This window comes from Cetorhinus maximus, chromosome 9 (assembly GCF_964194155.1).
Source record: "Cetorhinus maximus chromosome 9, sCetMax3.hap1.1, whole genome shotgun sequence".
NCBI lineage: Eukaryota > Metazoa > Chordata > Chondrichthyes > Lamniformes > Cetorhinidae > Cetorhinus > Cetorhinus maximus.
Window position 1 is genome coordinate 62,537,363 of NC_135887.1, and position 27,494 is coordinate 62,564,856.

At 45.7% G+C, this 27,494-nt stretch overlaps 1 protein-coding gene across 4 annotated transcripts in view; it reads left to right on the plus strand.

Moving 5' to 3' along the window:
• Positions 1-441: 441 nt before the first annotated feature.
• The window catches only part of fnbp4 (formin binding protein 4), a 59,648-nt gene continuing 32,595 nt past the window's right edge, over positions 442-27,494 (plus strand). For 3 of the 4 annotated variants that reach the window (XM_078548811.1, XM_078548812.1, XM_078548813.1), the window contains exons 1-4: positions 442-778; positions 5,399-5,494; positions 5,895-6,025; positions 13,155-13,371. In XM_078548811.1, coding sequence (XP_078404937.1) covers positions 670-778; positions 5,399-5,494; positions 5,895-6,025; positions 13,155-13,371 — 553 coding nt within the window. In that variant the 5' untranslated portion in view covers positions 442-669. Of the gene's footprint in view, positions 779-5,398; positions 5,495-5,894; positions 6,026-13,154; positions 13,372-27,494 lie in introns of those variants that run through there. The other variant, XM_078548814.1, reaches the window with a different exon arrangement.

Below are 27,494 nucleotides of genomic sequence, written 5' to 3' on the forward strand. Positions count from 1 at the left end.
TCACTTATTTTTAACTTACATTAAATTCTCTCATTGAAATATTTGAGTTTCCCTTCTATCAGAGATATTTTATACTCATACTCCAGTGGGGAAATAGACCCTCTGAATACATCTGCCATTACTTTCTTATCAGCTGGACCTAGCTTTAATAGGCCCACATTTCTCCTATCTTATTATATTTGTTCAAGTTTTCATTATTAGTTTTAAACTGATAATTAATCTGAGCTGTTTCGGTATTCTCTTACTATTTTCCTGCTACTCCTTGCCTCTCTTTCCTGCGTGACAGGCTTTGGAGGGAAATGGTTCCCAGCTGGGGAGGATGGGGTTTCCAAAATTGCTCCGCAAGGGCCTAACCCAGTGACGCACTGACGCCATGACGTCGAGCCTATTTAAAATTATTGACGTGATGACGCCACGACGCAGTCAGCTCCTGTTGAACCCAGAGTGGAGGAAAGAGGCGCGCACACAGCACGGGCCCAGCTCGGAGAGAGAGGCCCCAGCTCGGAGAGCGACAGGGAGAGGGAGAGGGAGGGGCCCAGCCCAGCTCGGAGAGGGAGAGAGAGGGGCCCAGCTCGGAGAGGGCGGGCCCAGACCGAGCCAGAGAGCGAGACGCGGCCTGCTCCGAGTCTGAGTTGAAGAGGCCGAGCTGCGGCCTGGAAGCCGGTTTTGATGGGGAAGAAGACACGGATCAACCTGCAGCAGAGCCGGCGGCGGCCCATCCTGCAGCTGGAGCCCGGCCATAAGAAGGAGGAGCGCGGCTCGGGCTCGGGCTCAGAGGGTGAGTTGGAGAGGCCTGGTCAGGCCTGGCCGGAGGCCGCGGGCTGCCCTGGGACTCTGCTCCCGGCCCGCGGAGAGGGGGGTGGAAGCGGCCATGGGCACAGCCCTATTCCCAGGAGCGGGCCCCTTGTAGCCATTGGTACTGGGTTTGCCTGTTCAGCCTGTCCATTCATATAGAACATTGCTAAAGTACACCTCGGCCCAGCCTGAACTCCAGATCCCACCATAGGCAAGAATAACAAAAACACTAATCATCTCAATCTAGAAAATTCCCAATTGTCTTCACCCAGGAAACTTTCCACAATGTTCAGTGTCAACCTTACTTAGATACAGAGTAAAGCTCCCTCTACACTGTCCCCATCAAACACTCCCCGGACAGGTACAGCACGGTGTTAGATGCAGAGTAAAGCTCCCACTCCACTGTCCCCATCAAACACTCCCCGGACAGGTACAGCACGGTGTTAGATGCAGAGTAAAGCTCCCACTCCACTGTCCCCATCAAACACTCCCCGGACAGGTACAGCACGGGGTTAGATACAGAGTAAATCTCCCTCTACACTGTCCCATCAAACACTCCCCGGACAGGTACAGCACGGGGTTAGATGCAAAGTAAAGCTCCCTCTACACTGTCCCATCAAACACTCCCCGGACAGGTACAGCACGGGGTTAGATACAGAGTAAAGCTCCCACTCCACTGTCCCCATCAAACACTCCCAAGACAGGTACAGCACGGTGTTAGATGCAGAGTAAAGCTCCCACTCCACTGTCCCCATCAAACACTCCCAAGACAGGTACAGCACGGTGTTAGATGCAGAGTAAAGCTCCCACTCCACTGTCCCCATCAAACACCCCCAAGACAGGTACAGCACGGTGTTAGATGCAGAGTAAAGCTCCCCCTACATTGTCCCATCAAACACACACAGGACAGGTACAGCACGGGGTTAGATACAAAGTAAAGCTCCCTCTACACTGTCCCCATCAAACACACCCAGGACAGGTACAGCATGGGGTTAGATACAGAGTAAAGCTCCCTCCACACTGTCCCCATCAAACACTTCCAGGGCAGGTACAGCACGGGGTTAGGTACAGATTAAAGGTCCCTCCACACTGTCCTATCGAACACTCCCTGGGCGGGTACCACAACATATCTAAATGGAGAGATTGTAGAATTCTGTGGTACAGAGCAATCTGGGTGTCCTGGCGCATGTATCACAGAAAGTTCGTATGCTGTTATACAGCAAGTGATTAGCCAAGCAAATGGAATGTTGGTGAAAGCAAAATACCGCGGCTGCTGGAAATTTGGAAAAACTCAGCACGTCTAACAGCATCTGTGGAAAGAAAAACAGTTAATGTTTCGAGTCCATATTACTCTTTTTCAGAGCTTTGAAGAAGTCATATGAAATGGAATGTTGGGGTTTATTGCAAGGAAAATGGAATATAAAAACCAGGATTTTTTTTCCCAGTTGTTCAGGGCCTTGATGAGACCCCCTTCTGGAGTGCTGTGTTCAGTTTTGGTTTCCTTATTTGAAAACCGATATGAATGAAGCTATTCACTGAAGTTTCACTTGACTGATTCCTGGGATGAGGGGATATCTTATGATGAAAGATTGAGCAGGCTGGGCCTGTATCCATTGGAGTTTAGAAGAATGAGTGGTGATCTTATTGAAACATATAAGATCCTGAGAGGACTTGACAGGGTGGATGCTGAAAGGACGTTTCCCTTGTGGGAAAGACTAGAACTAGGGGACGAAGTTTTAAATTAAGGGGTCTCCCACGTAAGACAGACACTAGAAGAATTTTTCTGAGGTTTGTGAATCTGTGACTCCTCCCCGGAATGTGGTAGAGGCAGGATCTCTATTGAATATTTTTAAGGCAGAGGTAGATAGATTCTTTATTAACGAGGGAGTCGAATGTTATTGGGGGTAGGCAAGAATGTGCAGTTAAGGCCACAATCAGATCAGCTGTGATGTTATTGAATTGTGGGACGGGCTCGAGGGGCCGAAAGGCCGACTCTTGCTCCTAAATCCTATGTTTGTATATACATATGTTTGTCTGCACGGGTTAGATGCAGTAGCAAAACTGAAATAAACCTTATCAAAGTCATACAATATCCTATGTGACTGCTGCTGAATGATTCCCCTCGTTCTTGATTTGTCTGCCCCCTTTGATAAAGTTGGCCACAGCACTCCGCCCAGTTCCTCCATCATCCAGCTGAGTGGGACTGGACTTGCCTGGTTTTGTTCTCATCTATCCATTTGTAGTCAGGGAATCGCTCACAATGGCTTCTTTTCTGCTCCTGCAGCATTATTGCTGGTTTCCCCAAGGGTCTGTCCTTCTATTTTCCATATATCTGCTGCCCTTCAGCAATATCGCTGAGAAACACCTCAGGTTCCACACATACATTCCAGCTCTACCTCAGCACCATCTCTCACAGTCTCTTCATTGTCTGATTTGTCACATTCCCTCCAGTTTGAGATTGGGAAGACTAAAGTCATTGTATATTGCTGAAAAGAGAGACACGTTGTTGAAGCTTTTTGTCCCACTCATCAGAACAAATGCAAGAATGCCAGATTTCAAACTATTATAATAATTAATACAACAGGAAAAAAGGACACTGATTGGTTGGCAAGTTGACTCTGATTGGCCAAGACGTTGCCAAGGAGAAAACAGTTCTCCAAGCTCCCTGGTAATTCAAAGAAAGGCGCAAGGCTTGAACATATTCCTTTTGTTTGCAGTGAACGGGCCCCTGTGTATGAATATAAAATAATCCATCGATCTTGCAACATGGCTCATTTATGCTTGCTGGAAGCGACATACATTCAGCCTGCGAGGCTGTGAAAACAATCAATATATATTAAAACAATCTAACCTTCCTACCTCAACATATCTCCATGACACCCATAGCCTGTTCTCAGATAGAAATGCAAATTAATTATCTTTAACTTTAAACCTGTTCTTTGGTCTGCAAAATATATGGATACTTTCAAACCTTCATTTGTTCACCAGGTGCCTTCAAACCTTTCTCTGATCTGGGGAAATTTGATGAAGAATTTAAACCGCCACAGTCTGTACAGTACCTTTCATTTAAACCTCTTCCTGAGGTGCCTAAAACAGACTATCCTCAAGATATTCAGAGAGGCCACCATAACCCCAGGTGTGAATACCTCACATCAGCATCCCAGCCACACAGTAGGGCTTCCCCTTTGATCTGCAATTGTAGGCACATCTGATAAGTCTTTTGTACCAGGCATTCTTTTTAATAATCCTACATTTTAAAAATTACAATTTCCAAACTAAAAGTAATCTTAATTATGTGTTTGTAAGAGCTGATATTTGCTCCCAGATGATCTGTAGAAGTGACTGATTGCAGCTTTCTGTACTGATGGTGCAGGGGGGGTTGTTCTTGCAGTGCTTTGTGATTGATAGATTCTTAACCATTCACTGAAGCAGGAATCTGGACTGCTGCCAGCTGAGAAACTCCAACCTGTATTCAGGAGAGCATTGTGGATTTATCTTCTTCTTTGATTCCCGAGTTGCATGACCTCCCCACACCTGTCTCAGTTTGCCATCTCTTGAGAACTCAGCTCAGACTGGAATGAAGGCAAAATACTGCAGATGCTGGAATTTATTCATTTTGGTTTATATTTTTAATCTTTTTTCTCCAATGCCCCCCCCACAACAGGGCCATAGGCCATCTCACTTGTTTCTATGCTGTGCTCTTACAGAGCGCTGACCCTTGTTCTGCTATTAGTACATTGCTTCCTTAGCTTTATGCTACTATCAGCACCTTCTTTAGTCTTTAACACTCCCTTTGTCTTGTGTCCATTACATCTTTGTCCATCTCTCCTGAGCTCCCACCTATCCCTGACCTATTTTGCTTCACCTGCTCCTCCCCCTCTTCAACAGTATAAAATCCATCACATTTATACTTCTCTTTAGCTCTGAAAAAGAGTCATACGGACTTGAAACGTTAACTAGTTCTCTCTCCACAGATGCTGACAGACCTGCTGAGTTTTCCAGCTGTTTTTATTTCAGCTGAGATTGAACCCTGATGGGACTCGTCATTACAATCGCATCGCTCCCAGTCACTTCTTTATATTCAGTTGCTGCCTGCACCATTTTTGATAATGCTCAGTATTTTCGCTGACCTCTAATTGTCAGTAAGTCTGAAATAGTTTCACTGATATGATTCAAATAAACAGACATTGTTCTGTCTGCACCTGGAGCAAATAGTCCCAAGTTTCAGGGGAAGTAGTGCAGCTCCTGGGTTGCAGCTTTTGGTTTGCCACAGATCTTGCCTGTCTCCCCATCATCCAGCTAATTCTCTCAGCCCCTGTGCCCATGGTGGGCCATCTATTTCTGCCTTGAGGGGTTTGTGAGAAGTTGCTGAATCTCCAGCCTGTGTCCTTCTGATTGTGACCTTGCACTATGATTGTTTGATTCTCCCCTGGGGGAGCCCCATGGGGAGATTTCAGCATCATGACAGCTGGGAGCGATAGCAGGGAGAATGATTCCTCGAGTGATATTCTGTTTGTCAATGATAATACCATGACTCCCCTGTAGCAGTTTATTATACAGACTGCCACCTTGTTCAGATTGTAACATCCATCCTTCTCTGCAGATGAACAAGAAGATGCATCCGATCAATTATTTGTTAATTCAAGTTCAAACAATACAAACAACGGGACAACAAAGGAATCTGCAGTCCGGACTACAGGTAACTGTTTCCTCATTACACCCCTGAACAGTGTAACTAGAATAAGATTGTACCCTCTTGTTCTGGATTCCTCCAGCTGAAACTGTTTCCCTGTCTCTAGCCTATAAATCATTTTAGGCACTCACCATTTAGAAAATGCTCTGTATCTTGGGTCCAAAGTGAATGACCAGTCTTGCCCATATTGAACTCCATTTCTGCAGTTTGACCACTCACTTACTATTACAGTCCATTTGCAACTTTCTACTCCCATCTCATTCCTCCCAACTGAGGTGAGCTGCTTGATGTGAGCTGTTGACAGGGGATTGTTGCTGAGTGAAGTGATGGCGATATCACTGCTATGGCAGGTATAAGGAGGAGGAGCAGGATGATAGCTGTTTTAATGTATTATCCTGACTTGCAGGTGGGCTGGGCTTACTCGGAGCTTACACAGACAGCGAGGACGATGATGGTGCTGACACCGAGCCACAAGAGGCAGAGCCACGGCCCACCAAGTCTGCAGACATCGACAGCACGTTGGCAAACTTCATGGCGGTAAGGATTAGGTTGACCTTGCCTCCCCCAAGCACAGCCTGCATCTTCCCCTTCCCCTTCCCCAGCACCCCAAGAACAACCTGCATTTCACCCAGCTTCCTTTCCTGGCTCCCATGTTAGCTAATAGCAAGAGTTCTCTATCCTCAGGTACTATCCCCTGTCCTTCAGATCAGTCAACATCAACCCTACCCTCAAAAATTAACTCGTGACCCTTCCATGCAAACTATCACCCCAGCTCCAACCTCTCCCTCCTCTTCAGTCCTTAAACATGTTGCCTCCCAAATGTGTGACATCTTTCCTGGAACTGTATTTGAATTCCTCCAATCAGATTTCCCTACCTGCCACAGTACCAAAACAGCTTTCGTCAAAGTCGCAAATCACTTCCTCTGCCTCCTTGCCCTGACTGCAAGCCTTTGACGCGGTTGACCTCACCATCATCCCCCACCAACCCTGCCAATGCCTCTCCCCTATGTTTCATGATTGGGGCTACACTTTTGTCTGGTTCCGTTCTTGTCTAGCTAATTGTAACCAGAGAATCGTCTGCAGTGGCTTCACTTTCTGCACTGTACCATTACCTCAGTTGTCCCCCAAAGATCAATCCTTGGTCCTTTCCTACATGTTGCTCCCTTGGCGACATCATTCAAAAGCACATTAGTTTCCTCGTGTACACTGACAACACCCAGCTCTACCTCACCACTGCCTCGCTCAACAGCTCCACAGTTGCTAAGTTGTCAGACCACTTATCCGCAATCTTGGTGTCATATTTGATCTTGAGATGATCTTCCAATCACACATCCGCATCATCACTAAGCCCATTTCTTTCTACTCCAACATTACCTAACTCCAACCCACATTAGTTAATCTGTTGCTGAAACCCTCATTCAAGCCTTCGTTGCCTCTAGGTTTCACTATTCCAACTGGCTGGTCTCCCACATTGTATCCTCCGTAAACTTGAGGTCTGGCGGTGTCTTAACTCATGTCAACTTCCATTCATGCATCACTCTTGTGCTCGCTGACCTGCATTAATCCATGATTATGCAATGCCTTAAAATTCACAGCCTTTTTTTCAAATCCCTCCACAGCCTCGCCCCTCCCTATCTCTGTAGCTTCTTCCAACTCCACAACCCTCTGAAATATCTACACTCATCCAATTCTGGCCTCCTGCGCACCCCAAGTTTATTTGCTCCATCTTTGGTGGTTGGTGCCTTAAGCTCTGAAATTTCCTCCCTAAACCTCTCTACCTTTCCTTCATTTTCATCCTTTAAGGTACTCCTTAAAACCTACTTCTTACTTTAAAGACGCTTTATAAATGCAAGGTATTGTCACCTATTTCCCTCTCCATTCGCCCCTACACCAAACGCTACCCATGGCAGTCCTTCCTGTGCACTGTCGGAGTCTCCCCTTCCACTCAACTCACAGCTGCCCTTCTCCGTTACCCACTACCTGCACGCCCCCGCCCTGCAGCCTATGTTGTCCATTGCTACCTTCTCCCACAGCATGGAGACCGACTATTCCAGGTACATTTTATATCCTGGTTTTAACTGCTAGAGTTTTGAATGCTGTAATGCTTTATGGTTAATGAGTCACTGTTGTAACTCCTTTACCTTGTCTGTACGCACACCAATTCATTAGATTGCTCATTATATTCCACAGTCTGTGATTCTTCAGTTACATTTGTACTCAAACCGTCCAGAATCTTGTCATTTTGCCTTGTGATTTTATTCAAGGGCTAACTGTTAATCTGTGCTAAACCCCTGGCTGGTTTACATTTGTGCCAGTGGCTTGTAGCTGGATGTGAACAAGTGCTGATGGTAGTTTTTCTGAAATTTTGTGTGCCCTAAAGTAAGGATTACTGCTGTGAGCAAGTAGAGCCAATGATTTACCTTTACCTGGAATCCTCAATCAGTCACCCATTCCTCCCTGCACCAAGTTGGAATCTCATGGTCACTCACTATCTCAGCGTTTCCTGTCACTTCATTCTCAGCATTCACCATCTCTCTTTTGAACTGGAAAGCTGTATTTTCTGGTTCTCTGGTACAACCAGGTGATGGATGCATTCACCAGAGCAGTTTCCCTAAATCTGCACATTGAGCCTAGTCTGTGTATTGATGTGTGGCCTTTAGGTTTATTTGAAGTAGCAGGTATTCTGTGGTGGGTAACTCACCTCCTGCCTCCCCAAAGCCTGTCCACCATCTACAAGGCACAAGTCAGGAGTGTGGTGGAATACTCCCCACTTGCCTGGATGAGCGCGGCTCCCACAACACTCAAGAAGCTGGACACCATCCAGGACAAAGCCCGCTTGATTGGCACCACATCCACATTCACTCCCTCCAGCACCGACGCACAGTAGCAGCAATGTGTACCGTCTACAAGATGCACTGCAGGAATTCACCCAAGGCTCCTTTGACAGCAAGTTCCAAACGTGCGACCTCTACCACCTAGAAAGACCAGGGCAGCAGACACATGGGAAAATCATTACCTGCAAGTTCCCCTCCAAGTCACTCACCATCCTGACTTGGAACTATAGAACCTTAGAAAAGTGACAGCACAGAAAGACGCCATTCAGCCCATGTCTGCACTGGCTCAAAAAAACTAGCCACCCATTCTAATCCCACCTTCTAGCACCCAGCCCATAGCCTTACAGCTTACAAAACCTCAGGTGCAGATCCATGAGCTGGGGGGTTTTGCCTCAACCAGCAATGCGGACAGTGAATTCCAGACACTTACCACCCTCTGGATGAAAAGGTTTTTCCTAATATCCACTCTAACCCTCCTACCAATCACCTTAAATCTATGCCCGCTGGTAATTGACCTCTCTGCTAGGGGAAAGAAGTCTTCTCTGTCTACTCTATCTAGGCCCCTCATAATTTTGTACACCTCAATCAGGTCACCCTTCAGCCTCCTCTGTTCTAAGGAAAACAACCCCAGCCTATCCAATCTCTCCTCATAGCTGCAATTTTCATAAATCTCCTCTGTACTCTATCACGAGCAATTATGTCCTTCCTGAAATGCAGTGACCAAAAAATTCCAGCTGTGGCCTAATCAGCGTTTTATACAGTTCCAGCATTGCATCCCTGCATTTGTATTCTATACCTCGTACAATAAAGGAAAGCATTCCATGTGCTTTCATTACCACCTTATCTACTTGTCCTGCCACCTTCAGGGACCTGTGGACATGTACTCCAAGGTCTCTCACTTCCTCTACCCTTCTTAATATCCTCCTGTTTATCATGTATTCCCTTTGTTTGTCCTCCCAAAATGCATTACCTCACACTTCTCCTGATTGAATTCCATTTGCTACTTTTCCGCCCACTCCACCAAATTATTGATGTCATTGAGTCTTCAGCTATCCTCTTCACTGATTTTTGCTATCATGTACAAATTTCCCACTCATGCCTCCCGCATTTAAGTCTGAATTATTAATAAATAAACGACAATCAACAAGTGCCCCAACACTGAGCCCTGTGGAACACCACTGGAAACTGTTTTCCATTCACAAAAGCATCCATCAACCGTTACGCTTTGTTTCCTGTCGCTGAGTCAGTTTTGGATCCAACTCACCACATTCCCCTGTATCCCATGGGCTTTTATTTTTCTGATCAGCCTTCTATGCGGGATCTTGTCAAATGCCTTGTAAATTCCATGTAGACCACATCCAGTCATCAATCCTCCTTGTTACTTCCTCTAAAAATTCTATTAAGTTAGTAAGACACAACTTTCCCTTAACAAAACCATGCTGTCTATCCCTGATCAATCCGTGCCTTTCTAAGTGACAGTTTATCCTGCCTCTCAGGATTGATTCCAATAATTTGCCCACTACCAAAGTCAGACTGACTGGCCTATAATTTTCTGGCCTATCCCTCACACCCATTTTAAATAAAGGTACAATGTTTGCAGGCCTCCAATCCTCTGGTACCTCACCTCTATTTAGTGAGGATTGGAAAATGATCCTCAGAGCACCTGCTATTTCCTCCCTGGCTTCCTTCAACTGCCTGCGATACAATCCATCTGACCCTGGTGATTTATCCACCTTCGAGCATGCCAGTCCCTCCAATACTTCCTCTCTCATTATATTTATTGTATCTAATATTTCACATTCCTCTTTAACTAGAATGTCTGCATCATCCCTCTCCTCTCCTTAGTGAAGACAGAGACAAAGTACTCATTAAGAACCCTGCCCACATCTTCAGCATCAACCCACAAGTTACCATGAACACCTCTGATAGGCCCTACCCTTTCCTTAGTTATTCTCTTCCTTTAATGTGCTGATAAAACAGCTTTGGATTTTCTTTGATTTTACCTGTAATTTTTTTTGTATCCTCTCTTTGCTTTCCTTTTTAACTTCACCCCTGTAGTTTCTATACTCCTCTAGACTTTCTAATGTATTTATTTTTTTTTTGTGACTGTCATACACTTTCTTTTCCTGTTCTACCTTACCCTGAATGCCTCCGGATAAGTAGTGGTTCTAGATTAGGCAGTACCACCTTTTTTCTTTGTGGGGGCATGTCTATACTGTGCCCGTTGAATCTCGCTTTTGAATGCCTCCCGTGGTCTGTCACTGATTCCCCTTCAAGTAGCTGTAACCATCCACTTTTGCCAGATCAGCTCTCATCTTTGTAAAATTTGCCATCCCCCAATTTCGAACTCTTACTCTTGTTCTATCTTTATCCTGTTCCATAATTATGCTAAATCTAACTGTATTTGGTCACTATCTCCAAAATGGTCACCCGCTGCTACTTCATCCACTTGCCCAGCTTCATTTCCTAAGACTAAATCTAGAATTGTGCCCCCTCTCATTGTGCTTGCTATGTGCTGGCTAAAGAAGTTTTCCTGAATGCAGTTCAAGAATTTTGTGCCCTTCACACTGTACATATGTATCCCAATTGCTATTAAGGTAGTTGAAGACCCCAACGATTATAGAAACATAGAAAATAGAAGCAGGAGTAGGCCATTCGGCCCTTCGAGCCTGTACCGCCATTCATTATGATCATGGCTGATCATCTCCCCATATCCTTTGATCCCTTTTGTCCCAAGAGCTATATCTACTCCTTCTTGAAAACATACAATGCTTTGGCCTCAACTACTTTCTGTGGTAGCAAATTTCACAGGCTCACCACTCTCCGGGTGAAGAAATTTCTCCTCCTCTCAGCCCTAAATGATCTACCCGGTATCCTCAGACTGTGACCCCTAGTCCTGGACTCCCCCGACAATTGGGAACATCCTTCCTGCATCTACCCTGTCTAGTCCTGTTAGAATTTTATAGGTTTCTACAAGATCCCCCCCCTCGTTCTTCTGAACTCCAGCGAATATGATCCCAACTGACTCAATCTCTCCTCATATGTCAGTCCCGCCATCCCAGGAATCAGTCTGGTAAACCTTCGCTGCACTCCCTCTGTAGCAAGAGCATCCTTCCTCAGATAAGGAGACCAAAACTGTACACACTATTCCAGGTGTGGTCTCACCAAGGCCCTGTATAATTGCAGCAAGATATCCTTGCTCCTGTACTTGAATCCTGTCACTATGAATGCCTCTCATGGTCTGTCACTGATTTCCCTTCAAGTAGCTGTAACCAGTCCACTTTCGCTTGTCCTATTGTTTTTGCACTGAGAAATCTGTATACATATTTGCTCTTCTAACTCCCTTCCACTATTTGGGGATCTATAATATACCCTTAGCAGTGTGGTTGCCCTTTTTTTATTTCTGAGTTCAACCCATATGGCCTCATTTGATACTTCATTTAGTATATCATCCCTCCTCACAGCTGTAATTAATTCTTTAGCCAGTAATGCTACAACCCCACCTTTTTTTGCCCCCTCTCTACCCTGCCTGAAAACTCTATATCCAGGGATGTTGAGCTGCCATTTTTGCTTCTTCTTGAGCCAAATTTCCCTAATAGCAATGATATCATGCTGGCCTGTGTCTATCTGTGCCCTCAGCTCATCAGCTTTGTTTGCTATACTCCTTGCATTTAAATATATGTCTTATAACACTGCCAAATTCCTGTGCTGTGCAATTTTTAACCTTTGCTTCTACAGTCTTTCAGAGTCACTCACTAATTTTCTGCCTCCCGTTCCCTACTCTGAATTTTTCCTATCTGAATCTGCCCTCAGGTTCCCATCCCTCTGCTAATCTAGTTTAAACCCTCGCCAACAACACTAGCAAATCTCCCTGCAAGGACATTTTTCCAGGTCCTGTTCAGGTGTAGATCACCCAGCTTGTAAAGATCCCACTTTCCCCAGACTGGTCCTAATGCCCCAGAAATCTGAATCCCTCCCTCCTGCACCATCTCTCCAGCCACTATGCATGCACATGGCGGATTCTCCTATTTCCACATTCACTAGCACGTGGTCTTGGGAGTAATCTGGAGATTACTATCTTTGAGGTCCTGCTTGCAAATCTCTTTCCTAACACCCTGAACTCAGCTTCACAACTTCATCCCTTTCTCTGCATATAATGTTGGGGCTAATGTATGGGTTAATTGTTGGCCAACCTGCCCTTTGAATAGTGCAGCGCTCTCGGCATTTGAGAAACAACTCAAATTCTGTCTTCAAGCCCAGGACTGCATGTGTGGCTGACTAAGCTCAGCTATGTTTCCCATGCAGAAACCAATCCTCTCAATGTGTATGCTTACTCCTGGTTCTACTGCAGACCCAGGATCAGGGCACGACGATTCTTCCTATGGATTTGTGTCGCCTGCTTGTTGGGTGCAGGTAAAAAGCATGTACATTTTTGAGGAAGCTTGTCTGGGCAGATACTGAGAGGTTGTTTCCTTCTGTGGAGGTTATGTAGAATTAGGGGGCACAGCTTTAAAATAAAGTGTCTCCCATTTAAGACTGAGCTGAGGAGGAATTTCTTCTCTGATGGTCTTTAGTCTTTGGAATTCTAGAGCAGTGGAGGCTGAGTCATTGAATGTATTCAAGACTGAGTTTGATTTTTGATCTACAAGGGATTCGAGGGTTATAGAGGGCAGGCAGGTCGCAATCAGATCAGCCGAATGACCACCTCCTTCTATTTCTTATACTTTCATTGAACTATTTGTGAGATGAAGTCCTAAAGGCAGTATTGGGTTATGTAATGGGCTCCGCCAATGCTCAGTCCAAGTGTCATGTCTGTGTTTCTATAACCTCAGGAGATTGATGCAATTACAGCACCCTTACCTGTTTCTGAGTCAAGTCCCACTGAGTCACCCGTGTCAGCACCCACACCACCGCGACCAGAACCCAAAACTGAACCGAATGGTCAGAAACCAGCAAACAACCACAACGGCAATGAGGCGAATGCCACTGTGGAAGGCAGTAATGTGGCAACTGATTGGCACTACGATACACAGTACTCACTCTCTGGAGGTAGGTAACTGGTACATGTACAGTGTTCATTGGAGATATATTAGATTAACGTATATACAGTGTTCATTGCAGGTATTTGTTAGGTTAATACTGTATATATATATATATATATATATATATATATATATAGTGCCCATTGGAGGTGTTAGATTAATACTGTATATACAGTGCCCATTGGAGGTGTTAGATTAATACTGTACTTACAGTGCCCGTTGGCAGTGTTAGATTAATGTATATACAATGTTCATTGCAGATATTTGTTAGCTTAATACTATATATACATTGCTCATTGAAGGTATGTTAGATTAACACTGTATATACAGTGCTCATAATACTGTATATACAGTGTTCATTGGAGGTTTGTATTAGGTTAATACAATATTAACACAGGTATGTATTAGATTAATACTGTATGTACAGTGCTCATTGGAGGTATGTTATGAACCTAGTGCTCATTGGAGGTGTTAGATTACTACAGTATTAACAGTGCTCATAGGAGGTATGTGTTAAATACTGTATATACAGTGCTCATTGGGGGTATGCTAGATTAATACAGTATTTACACCGGTATGTTAGATTAATACTGAATATACAGTGCTCATTGGAGGTGTTAGATTAGTACAGTATTAACACATGTTGGATTAATACTGTATATACAGTGCTCATTGGAGGCGTGATAGATTAATACTGTATATGCAGTGCTCATTGGCTGTAACTGTTCAACATCTCTGTTTGCAACAGAGAAAGAGGCCCAATCGGATTGTTGTGCCTCTGTCTCTTTGAAAATACTTTCCAATGTTATCCCACATCCCAGCGTTTCCACATAAACCTACAATTAGTCCTGTTTAAGTACATGTACAGTTAGCATTTGAAAGTTCCTATGGAATCTGATTCCACTATTATTTTAGGCAACGCGTTATGACCTGAAAATCTGTGAGCGGGAGAATTCTCTTTGTTTCACCTCTCGTTCTTTTGCCAATTATTTTCAATCTATGACCACTGCTTGGTGCCACACTTTCAAAAGGGATGCAGTTTTTCCATACCTCCTCCATCAAAACCCTTTCCTTTTGAATACCTGTTAGGTCTCCTCTTAACCTTCTCTACTCTTAAGGAGAACAATCCAGCTTTATCAATCTCTACACTTAATTGAAGTCCATAATAAGGTGTAACCAGTAATTTGCGAAGGTTTAATCCGATTGCTTTGTTTTTGTATTCAATACCTTGGGTATCCCTGTACATTTTAACAGTTTATCAACTTGCCCTGTCACTTTCAAGGATTTATAAATTTTCTCCCTTCAAAATAGTATTTGGATTATATTGAAATAAAAACAGAAAATGCTGGTAAGGCTCAGTAAGTCTGGCAGCATCTGTGAGAGAAACAGAGTTAATGTTTCGAGTCCATCTGACTCTTCAGAGCTGACCTATCAACTTTCTAGTTCTTTTGGCTCTGAAGAACAGTCGTACGGACTTGAAACATTAACTCTGTTTCTCTCTCCACAGATGCTGTCGTTTTCTGTTTTTATTTGGGATTTCCAGCATCCTCAGTATTTTGCTTTTAACTTTGGATTATATATTTTTTTTAAAAATATACTTTATTCATAAAATGTCTGGAAGAACATTACAAAACATTTCTAAATCACCATCACAAAAAGTGCAATCAGATTCAACTTTTACACATGGATCACGAGGTGCTTCAATACAATCAATGAGTATTACAATCATTTCAATATGGTCATTACAGACAATCAGACAATGGTATTGGAGTTATCAACATACATCATGTTGCACTCTGAGGTGCTTCAATACAAATATAATACAATTGGTATTCAATGCATACATTCATTGTGAGCTGTACAGCCCGAGGGGCTCTAAACAATTCCCAGCTTCTTGATGCACTATGGCAGAAAGGTCTTAGATGGCGACTTTTCCCCATTGCGCCTTTGCGTCGGCTGCCCCAATCTTTAGTGCGTCCCTCAGCACGTAGTCCTGGACCTTGGAATATGCAAGTCTGTAACACTCGGTCAGGGACAACTCATTGCGCTGGAAGACCAACAAGTTACGGCAGACCAAAGAGCGTCTTTCACCGAGTTGATGATCCTCCAGCTACAGTTGATGTTTGTCTCGGTGTGTGTCCCTGGGAACAGCCCATAGAGCACAGGGTCCTGTGTCACAGAACTGCTCGGGATGAACCTCGACAGAAACCACTGCATCTCTTGCCAGACGTTCTTTGCAAAGGCACAATCCACAAAGAGGTGAACAACGGTCTCGTCCCCACCACAGCCACCTCGAGGGCAAAGTGCAGAGGGAGTGAGACTCCTGGCATGTTGGAAGGATCTGACGGGGAGGACCTTTCTCACCACCAGCCAAGCTACATCTTGGTGTTTGTTGGAAAGTTCTGGTGATGAGGCATTCTGCCAAATGACTTTGACAGTCTGCTCAGGGAACCATCCCACAGGATCCACCCTCTCCTTTTCCCACAGGGCCTCTAAGACGTTACGTGCCAACCACTGCCTGATGGACTTGTGGTCAAAGGTGTTTCTCTGCATAAATTTTTCCATGAGGGACAGGTGGTACGGCACGGTCCAACTACTTGGCGTGTTCCGCAGCAGCGTGGCCAAACCCATCCTTCGCAACACCGGGAACAGGTAGAACCTCAGCACGTAGTGACACTTGGTGTTTGCGTACCGAGGATCTACGCACAGCTTGATGCAGCCACGCACACAGGTGGCCATCAGTACTAGGGCGATGTTGGGCACGTTTTTTCCCCCTTTATCTTGAGGCTTGTACATCGCTTCCCTGCGGACACAATCCATTTTTGACCTCCAGATAAAGCGAAAGATGGCTCGGGTGATCGCCATCGCGCAGGAGTCTGGAACGGGCCAGACCTGCGCCATCTACAGCAACAGCGAGAATGCCTCACACTTGATGACCAGGTTATTACCTGCAATGGAGAGGGAGCGGCACTCCCACATGACCAGTTTTCTTTGCACCATAGACACTCACTCCTTCCAGTTTCTAATGCATGCCCCGGTCCCTCCGAACCATATCCCCAGCACCTTCAGGCCATCACCCTGATGGTGAAGGGGACAAAGGATCGGTCAGCCCAGTTCCCAAAGAACATGGCCTCACTCTTCCCATGATTTACCTTGGCTCCCGAGGCCAGTTCAAACTGGTCGCAGATGTGGATCAGTCTGCGCACCGACAGATGATCCGAGCAGAAGACAGCGACATCCTCCATGTACAGGGAGGCTTTGACCTGAGTGCCTCCGCTGCCTGGGATCGTCACTCCTCTTATGCCCGGATCCTTCCTGATGGACTCAGCAAAGGGTTCTATGCAACACACAAACAGGACAGGGGAGAGAGGGCAGCCCTGCCTGACTCCGGATTTAATAGGAAAGCTATCTGATTCCCACCCATTGATTGAGATTGCGCTACTGATGTTAGTGTAGAGCAGCTGGATCCACTTGTGAATTCCTTCCCCAAACCCCATTTTGGAGAGCACATCCACCATGTAGGTGTACGATATTCTGTCAAAGGCCTTCTCCTGACCCAGACTGATGAGGCAGGTGTCCACACCCCTGTCCTGCACATAGGCAATCGTATCCCTGAGTAGCGTAAGGCTGTCAGAGATCTTCCTCCCGGGCACAGCGCAGGTCTGGTCAGGGTGGACTTGACCCGATTGGCAATGACCTTGGACAGAATCTTATAGTCCACATTCAACAGTGAAATGGGTCGCCTATTTCTAATTTCCTCCCTTTCCCCCTTGTGCTTGTAGATGAGGGTGATGGTGCCTTTTCTCATGGATTCTGACATGCTGCGGCCAGGGGCATACTCTCATACACTTCCATCAGGTCTGAGCCGATCCAGTCCCACAGAGCCAAATACAAATCGGCTGGCAAGCCGTCGCTTCCGGGAGTTTTACTCTTCTCAAAAGACTCAAGGACCTTAGTCAGTTTGTCAGGAGTTAGCGGTTTGCCCAGGCTCTCCCGTGTACTATCATCTAAGACCTCCGTGATAGAGAACAGGAAGGACTGGGAGGCCGTGCTGTCTGTGGGCTTCATGTCATACAATCTGGCATAAAAGGATTTGCTGATCCTCAAAATGTCAGACTGCGATGACTTTACTGAGCCGTTTTCTTCCTTCAGGCTGCTGATCACAGAGCTCTCTCTGTGTACCTTTTGAAAGAAGAAACGTGAGCACATCTCATCCTGCTCCACGGAGTGGTCTCTGGAACAGAAGATGATCCTGGAGGCCTCCGAGGCAAGGAGCGAGGCTTGCTGGCTCTTCACCTCTTGGGGGTTGATGTCAAGGAGGAACTCCATCAACTGCAGCCGGAGCAGGTTCTGCACATTTTGCTGGAGTCAGGACATTTCCCTCTGTTCCTTTCTAGCTTTCTGGATGCCTCTGAGGATGAAAAACCTCTTGATGTTTTACTTGATCGCTCCCCACCAGTGTGTCAGAGACTCAGAGGGGTTTCACGGTTCTCCACACTTTGTAATCCCTCTTGAGCTCCTCAATGTTCTCTGGGGTCAGCAGTTGCACGTTCAGCTTCCATGCCCCCCTGCCAACCCTCTGGTCTTTCTCTAAGTGACAGTCAGCCAGAAGCAGGCAGTGGTCAGAGAAGAACACCGGCTTGACGTCAATGGATCTGACCGCGAACGCACGGGATGCAAACAGGAAGTCTATCCTGGAAGGGCTGGACCTGTCTGGCCGCAGGGTTTCTGAAGACATCATGCAGCTTGGCATCCTTTACTGTTTCCATCAGGGATCTGGACATAGCGTCCAATCTGCTGTTGGCCCTACCGGATCGTCCAGCTGCATCGATGATGCGGTTGAAGTCACCGCCCAGAATGACCGGCCTGGAGGTCGCCAGCAGCAGTGGGAGATGCTGAAAAACTGCCAGCCACTCGCTCTTTTGTGCTGGGGTGTACACGTTAATTAACCGGAGTGGAGCATTACATCTGCTACGAGGAGACGCCCGCCCACCACCTCCTTAACCTCAGAGACGGTGAAGTTGCCTCCCCGCAGCAGAATACCCAGGCTGGAGGAACGTGAGTCCTTTCCTCCCGACCAGATCAATGGCCCATGAGACCACTATCGTGACCATTGCCTGTAGGAGCTGAGGTGCGGTATCGCACACTCCTGCAGAAACAGCAGGTCAGCTTTGATAAAAGCAAAATACTGTGGATGCTGGAAATCTAGAATAAAAACAAAAATACCTGGAAAAACTCAGCAGGTCTGACAGCATCTGCGGAGAGGGATACAGTTAACGTTTGAGTCCGTATGACCCTTCATCAGAACTAAGAAATGTAGAAATGAGATGAAATATAAGCTGGTAGAAGTGGGTGGGACAGGAGAGCTCGATAGGGGGCCAGTGAAGGGATCGAAATGGGCTAAAAGGTGGAGATGAAACAATAGATCGAAATAAATTTAAAAATAGGTGGGAAAAGAAAAATATATTTGTTAAAAAATTATAAATTATGGGGAAAAGTGGGATCGGAAAGGGAATGAGGATGGGGGAGAGAGTTCATGATCTAAAATTGTTGAACTCAATATTCAGTTCGGAAGACTGTAAAGTGACTAGTTGGAAGATGAGGTGTTGTTCTTCCAGTTTGCGTTGAACTTCAATGGAACATTGCAGCAGGCCAAGGACGGACATGTGGGCATGAGAGCAGGGTGGTGTGTTGAAATGGCAAGCGACAGGGAGGTCTGGATCATGCTTGCGGACAGACCGAAGGTGTCCCAGTCTGCGTTTGGGAGCAACGAATGCAGTAGACTAAGTTGAGGGAAGTGCAAGGCTTCACTTGAAAGGAGTGTTTGAGCCCTTGGTCGGTGAGGAGGGGGGTAGTAAAGGGGCAGGTGTTGCACCTTCTGCAGTTGCATGGGAAGGTGCCGTGGGAGGGGGTTGAGGTGTAGGGGGTGATGGAGGAGTGGACCACGGTGTCCCGGAGGGAACAATCCCTGTGGAAAGCCGCCGGGGGGGGTGAAGGGAAGATGTGTTTGGTGGTGGCATCATGCTGGAGTTGGTGGAATTGGCGGAGAATGATCCTTTGAACGCAGAGGCTGGTGGGGTGATAAGTGAAGACAAGGGGGACCCTATCATGTTTCTGGGAGGGAGAGGAAGGTGTGAGGGCGGATGCGCTGGAGATGGGCCGGACACGGTTGAGGGCCCTGTCAACTACCGTGGGTGGAAAACCTTGGTTAGGGAAGAAGGAAGACATGTCAGAGGAACTATTTTGGAAAGTGGCATCATCAGAACAGATGCGACGGAGGCGAAGGAACTGAGAGAATGGGATGGAGTCCTTACAGGAAGCGGGTGTGAGGAGCTGTAGTCGAGGTAGCTGTAGGAGTCGGTCGGCTTGTAATGAATATTGGTGGACAGTCTATCACCAGAAATTGAGACTGAGAGGTCAAGGAAGGGAAGGGAAGTGTCAGTGACGGACTACGTGAAAATGATGGAGGGGTAGAAATTGGAAGTAAAATTAATTTTTCCAGATCCAGACAAGAGCATGAGGCGGCACCGAAGCAGTCATCGATGTACAGGAGAAAGAGTTGTGGGAGGGGCCCTGAGTAGGACTGGAACAAGGAATGTTCCACATACCCCATAAAGAGGCATAACTGGGGCCCATGCAGGTACCCATAGCCACACCTTTTATTTGGAGAAAGTGAGACGAGTTTAAGAAATTGTTCAGTGAGAGAACAAGTTCAGCTTTGACCTTGGCAAGGTAGTCCAAGGTCGCAACACATCGCGTAGTAGATTTAATGCTATGATACAATCTTTACACCCATTTTAAAGCATTTTGTCGCTTATCAAACCTGTTGTCTTTGAGAGTTCCAGCCCTTTGGTCTGCTCCTGCATACCCATAGTGTTCACAAATTGTCTCACTTTGGATGGGCTGAGGAAACTACCTTGAACCACTCCATTGGTGATGTTCCACTCAGGTGGTATCTGGGGATTCGCGCAAGGAACGAGCTTTGAAATGTTTTCTGGAGAAGTCTCTCCGATCCTCTCCCCCTCTGGGGCGTTGCTGCTCCCGGCTTCCCGGAGCTGGGGTGCGCTGAGTGCTTCACTGCTCCCAGATTCCTGAGGCTGGGGTGCGCTGGCCTCTTCGAGTTGTGGGCAAAGTTGGGGTGCGCTGGTCTCCTCAATGTCTCCAATGTTCTGGAGCTCGGGTGTCTCGTCCTCCAACTACCTGGAGCTTTGCCGCTTCTTCTGTAGGTGCTGCCCTTGCCCTCTTAGTCCGAAGAGCAGCTGCCCTTGTCATCCGTGCCATTTGTCTGGGAAGTGGCTTGGTCCCTTCTTAATCCGTTATTCTTTTTGACTTTCTTAACCAGCTGTTACTTCCCCTGCTGATTTTCTGCTGCTTCCACCTCCATTGATTCGCTCTCCTGAGGAGTGGGAGGTTCAGGGGGCAGTGCAGTTGATTAGCTGTCTGCTGCCTCAATCTTTTCCTCCACCTTGTCTCTCTCCATGTCTTCCTTTGTCTCATTGTTCTCATTGGGGGCCTTGGTGGTTGGAGTGTTGCAAGTGTCCTTGGTAGTAGCGACGTGAAGTATTTCATCTGCTTCCCCCTCGTTGGCTTTGGCTGCCTGTGCATAAGTGAGGTAGCATTTGGGGCAGGTCTTGTAGAGGTGGCCTGCCTCGCCACACAGGTTGAGGACTTAGTCTGTTTGCAGTCCTTTGTCTGGTGCCCTTCCTGCTTGCAGTTCTTGCAGAGGACGGCGCTGCAGTTGGCCGCCACATGATCAAACTTGCCGCATGAGTGACAAAGTTTGGGCTGCCCAGCGTAGATAAAGTAGCCACGGCTTCCCCCAATTGCGAAGCTGGAAGGAGGGTGGAGGATGGATCCCTTACCATTGGCCTTGAGCATGACCTTGACATGGCGTTTGCTTGTCCAAATCTCGAAGGCGTCTTTAACCTTGGTGCAGCTCCCAGCCATGTCGACGTACCTGGCGAGGAAGGTGAGCACATCGGCGACAGGGACGTGGGGGTTGTAGAGGTACACAGACACCCCACGGTCCCGTTGCAACGGCAGAGCAAAGAGCGACTCCACCGTCAGGACCTTCATCTGCGGCTGGTCTCTCTTCTCCTCGAACACCTTCAGGAACTTGACGCAAGCAGCCACACTCCTGAAGGTCACGTCGAAATATTCAGCACTGGGGAAGTCTTGCAGGCAGTGGTTCTCCGCAGCTTCAAATCCACACAACTCCAACAGGATCCGCTTGATGATCCATGGGTGCTCGTCCTTCGCTGTCCTTCACTGCCACCCTAATGGTATTACGTACCCCATGGTTTGGGGCTCGACTGGTTATAGCCATCGCTTCACGACTACACTTGATCTTAGCCAAAAGGCCGAGAAGCACTTTGGATTACATTACCTTGCCATGATGTAACACCCTCATCCATCGCTTCACACTTGCCAACATTAAATTTAATTTGCCTCGAATCTGCCCATTTCACCACCAGTCTGCCCTTCTAACGTCTCTTTCTATTTCACAGTTTACTTACGCTGTATAGTTTTATATCATTTGTAAACTTCATAATTGTGCTCCCTTTACCCAAATTGTGATCTGATTGTGACTTCAACTGTCTTTCCTTGTCATTTACTTACCTCTGAGGGAACCCCACTGAATACTCCTCCCCAGTCAAATGTCCTTTCACCACGATGCTCTGACTCCTATCCCTCAGCCAATTACACACCCAAGTTACCACCATTCCTTCAATCCAATGCGCTTCTAATTTTCCAAATAAATCTGTTATGTGGTACTTTCTCAAATGCCTTTTGAAGGTCTGTTTATACAACATGTATCACTTCATACCTTCATCAACACTGCTAGCTTATGAAGGTTGGTCTGACACCATATGCTTTTAACAAATCCATGCTGGCTGTCCCTCATGCTTTTCCAAATGAGAATATATTTTACTCTTGATGATGGTCTCTGTATCGTTGGACTTGAACCTGGTAACTACAGGACATTATGCATCTTTCTGTTTTTTGAACAAGGGTTTCTTATCCACTACCTTTACAGCCCCCACACCCTTTTTACTACTGTGACATTAATTTGATCCTCCTCCTCCTGTGAGACATGCAAAGTACTCATTTAGTACCTCAATAATGCCCTTTGCCTCCACAAGATTTCCTTTTTTTGTCCCTTATCTCCCCACATTTCCTTTAACTATGTTTTTATTTTTTATATCTTTTTATAAAAGATTTTCCCTTTTATCTAACATACTATTTGATTTCTCATATTGTGCCTTGATTTTTTTTCAAGTTTCCACTTCACTCTCTCTCATTCTGCCTGGTTTTCAAATGTGTTCTGTATCTGACTTTGTCAAGGACCTTTTTAGCTTTGGATGCCCTATCTCTCCTCTTTATGGGGAACCTATAGATGTAATGTACTTGGATTTCCAAAGGGTAGTTGATAAGGTGCTACATCAAAGGTGTATACGCATACTGTCGGGATAACATAATAGCATGGATAAAGGATTGGTTTACTAACAGGAAGCAGAGAATAGCAGAAAATCTGGAATTAAAAGTTTGATGATGACTGTGAAACCATTGCCAATTGTCATAAAAACCCATCTGGTTCACTAACGTCCTTTAGGGAAGGAAATCTGCCATCCTTACCTGGTCTGGCCTACATGTGACTCCAGACCCACAGCAATGTCGTTGCCTTTTAAATGCCCCCTGAAAAAGGGCAATAAATGCTGGCCTAGCCAACGACAACCACATCCCATGAACAAATTTTTAAAAAGGAATAAATGGGTCTTTTTCAGGTTGCCAAGCTGTACCTAGTGTCAAAGGGATCATTGCTGGGCTCTCTACTATTTACAATCTATATCAACAACTTGGATGAAGGGACCAAATATTGTAGCTAAATTTGCCAATGACACCAAGATAGGTGGGGAAAGTAAATTTTGATGGAGAGGCAGAGTGTCTACAACGAGAGAGAGGTTAAGTGGGCAAAGTTTAGCAAATGGAATATAATGTGGGAAAATGTGAACTTGCCTACTTTGGTAGGAAGAATAGAAAAACAGAATACTATTTAAATGCAGAACTCTGGTACAGAGGGATCTGGGTGTCTTGGTACATGAATCACAAAAAGTTAGCATGCAGGTACAGCAAGTGATTAGGAAGGCAACTGGAATTTTGGTGTTTTTTTTTCCCAGAGGAATGGAGTATAAAAGTAGGGAGGTTTTACTGCAGCTGTACAAGGCCTTGGTGAGACTACATCTGGATTGCTGCATGCAGTTTTGGCCTCCCTTATTTGAAAGAATTGCATGAGAAGCAGTTTAGAGAAGGTTCACTTGACTCATTCTTGGGATGAAGGGCTTATCATATACCCATTGGAGTTTACAAGGATGAGAGGTGATCTTATTGAAACATCCAAGATCTTGAGAGATCTTGACAGGCTGGATACGTTTCCCCTTGTGGGTGAGATCAGAACGAGGGCGCACAGTTTTAAAAATTAAGGGGGATCTCATTTAAGACTGAGGTGAGGATGTTTTTCTCTGAGGATCATTAGACTGTGGAATTCTCTTCCCCAGAAAGCAGTGGAGGCTGGGTTGTTGAACTTATTCAAGGCTGAGTTAGACAGATCTTTAATTGACAAGTGAGTCGAGAGTTATGGGGGGCAGGCAGGAAAGTGGAGTTGAGACCACTATCAGATCAGTCATGATCTTATCAAATGGCGGAGCAGGTTTGAAGGGCCAAATGGCCTACTCCTCTTAAACCCTATAAAACCATAGAAACATTACGGTGCAGAAAGAGACAATTCAGCCCATTGTGTCTGTGCTGACTGAAAATAAAGAAAGTAACCGCTCGTTTTTAATCCCACTTTCCAGCACCTGATCCATAGCCTTGCGGGTTACAGCACTTCCAGCGCAGATCCAGATATCTTTTTAAATAAGTTGAGCAATTCAGCTTAGGCAGTGAATTCTAGACACCCACCACCCTCTTTCTGGGGAAGAGAATTCCACAGTCTAATGATCCTCAGAAAAACACCCTTATCCCAGTCTTAAATGAGACCCCCCCCCCCTTATTTTTAAAATTGTGCGCCCTCGTCCTGGTCTCACCCACAAGGGGAAACGTATCCAGCCTGTCAAGGCCTCTCAAGATCTTGTATGTTTCAATAAGTTTTTCTTCTTGTCCCCTCTAATCGTTCTACCAATCACCTTAAATCTATGCCTGCTGATAATTGGCCCCTTAGCTAGGGGAAACAGGTCTTTCCTGTCTAATCTATCTAGGCCCCTCATAATTTTGTACATCTCAATTAGGTCACCCTTCAGCCTTCTCTGTTCTAAGGAAGCCAACCCTAGCCTATCAAATCTCTCCTTATAGCTGCAGTTTTCAAGCCCTGGTAACATTCTTGTAAATCTGCTCTGCACTCTCTCCAGAGCAATTATGTCCTTGCTGTAGTGTGACCAGATTCATACACAAAATTCCAGCTGTGGCCTAACCAGCTTTATACAGTACAGCATTACATCCCTGCTTTTGTATTCAATACCTCATACAATAAAGGAAAGCATTCCATCTTCACCACCTTATCCACCTGCCCTGCCACCTTCAGAGACAGGTCGACATGCACACCAAGGCCTCCTGCTTCCTCAACCCTTCTCAATATCTGACCGTTTATTGAGTATCCCCTTGCTTTGTTTGCCCTCCCCAAATGTATTACCTTGCACTTCTCCAGATTGAATTCCATTTGCCACTTTTCTGTCCACTCAACCAAACCATTGATATCATACTGGAGTCGACAGCTGTCCTCTTCACTATTCACTAACGGCCAATTTTTGTGTCGTCTGCACACTTCCCACTGACACTTCCCACATTTAAGTCCAAATCATTAATATATACAACGAACATCAAGGACCCCAACACTGAGCCCTGTGGAATGCCGCTGGAAACCATTTTCTATTCGCTAAAACATCTGTCAACCTTTGTTTCCTGCTAATTTTGGATCCAACTCACCACCTTCCCCTGTATTCCATGGGATCTCACTTTTTTGACCAGCCTGCCATGTGGGACCTTGTCAAATGCCTTAGGAAAATTAATGTAGACACTGCACTACCCTCATCAATCCTCCTTGTTGCTTCCTCAAAAAATTGAATTAAGTTAGTAAGACACGACCACCCCCTTTTTAAAAAAACCATGCTGACTATCCCTGATCAATCTGTACCTTTCTAAGTGACAGTTTATCCTGCCTCTCAGAACTGATTCCAATAATTTGCCCATCACTGAAGTCAGGCTGTCTGGCCTATAATTTTCTGGCCTATCCCTATCCCTTTTTAAATAAAGGTACAATGTTTGCAGACCTCCAATCCTCTGGGACCTCGCCTGTATCTGGTGAGGATTGGAAAATGACGCTCAGAGCATCTGCTAATTCCTCCCTGGCTTCCTTTAACAGCCTGGGATACAATCCATCTGACCCTGGTGATTTATCCAATTTCAAGGATGTCAGCCCCTCCAGTACTTGCTCTCTCACTCTACATATTGTATTAATATTTCACACTCCTCCTCTTTAACTAGAATGTCTGCATCATCTCTCTCCTTAGTGAAGATGAAGACAAAGTACTCATTAAGACCCCTGCCCACATCTTCAGCATTGACACACAAGTTACCATGTACATCTCTGATAGGTCCTAGCTTTTCCTTAGTTATTCTCTTGCTCTTAATGTACTGGTAAAACATCTTTGGGTTTTCTTTGATTTTACTACCAATATTTTTTCATATCCTCTCTTTGCTTTCCTAATTTCCTTTTTTTTAACTTCATCGTTGTACTTTCTATATTCCTCTAGGCTTTCTGCAGCATTAAGCTTTTTGTTGCTGTCATAAACTTTTTTTTGTTTTATCTTACCCTGTATGCTACTGGTTAACTCGCGGCTCTAGATTTGGCAGTACCACCCTTTTTCTTTCTGGGTATGTGTCTACATTGTGCCCGTAGAATCTCGCTTTTGAATGGCTACCACTGAGTTGACACAATTTTCCCTTCCAGTAGCTGTATCCAATCCACTCTCGCCAGCTCACCTCTCAGCTTTGTAAAATTTGTCTTCCCACAATTTAGAACATTTACTCCTGTTCTGTCTTTGTCGGCATTGTTTGTGGGCACTTTGTGGACACCGTTTTAAAATTAGGTGTCACCCTTATAGGACAGAGATGAGGGGAAAAAAATTTTGAGGGTTGTGCAAATTTGGAACTCCCCACATCCACCGCCTTCTGAGACAGAGCCACTGATTTTTAAGGCAGATGTAGATGCATTCTCGTTAGGCAAGGGAATCAAAAGTTATCAGGGGTAGATGGGAATCTGGTACTCATACATAGAAACATACAAAGAAAATAGGAGTAGGCATAGGCCATTCGGCCCTTTGAGCCTGTTCCGCCATTCACTATGATCATGGCTGATCATCCAACTCAATAGCCTGCTCCCGCTTTCTCCCCATATCCTTTGATCCCTTTCACCCCAGGAGCTATATTTAATTCCTTGAAAACATACATTGTTTTGGCCTCAACTACTTTCTGTGGTAGCGAATTCCACAGGCTCACCGCTCTCTGTGTGAAGATGTTTCTCCTCATCTCAGTCCTAAACGGTCTACCCCGTATCCTCAGACTGTGACCCATGGTTCTGGACTCCCCCACCATCAGGAGCATCCTTCCTGCATCTACCCTGTTAGAATTTTATAGGTTTCTATGAGATCCCCCCTCATTCTTCTGAACTCCAGTGAATATAATCCTAACCGACTCAATCTCTCCTCATATGTCCGTCCCGCCATCCCAGGAATCAGTCTGGTAAACCTTCGCTGCACTCCCTCTATAGCAAGTACATCCTTCCTCAGATAAGGAGACCAAAACTGCACACAATATTCCAGGTGTGGTCTCACCAAGGCCCTGTACAATTTCAGCAAGACATCCCTGCTTCTGTACTTGAATCCTCTGGCTATGAAGGCCAACATACCATTTGCCTTCTTTACCGCCTGCTGCACCTGCATGCTTACCTTCAGCGACTGGTGTACAAGGACACCCTGGTCTCGTTGCACGTTTCCCTCTCTCAATTTATAGCCATTCAGATAATAATCTGCCTTCCTGTTTTTCCTGCCAAAGTGGATAACCTCACATTTATCCACA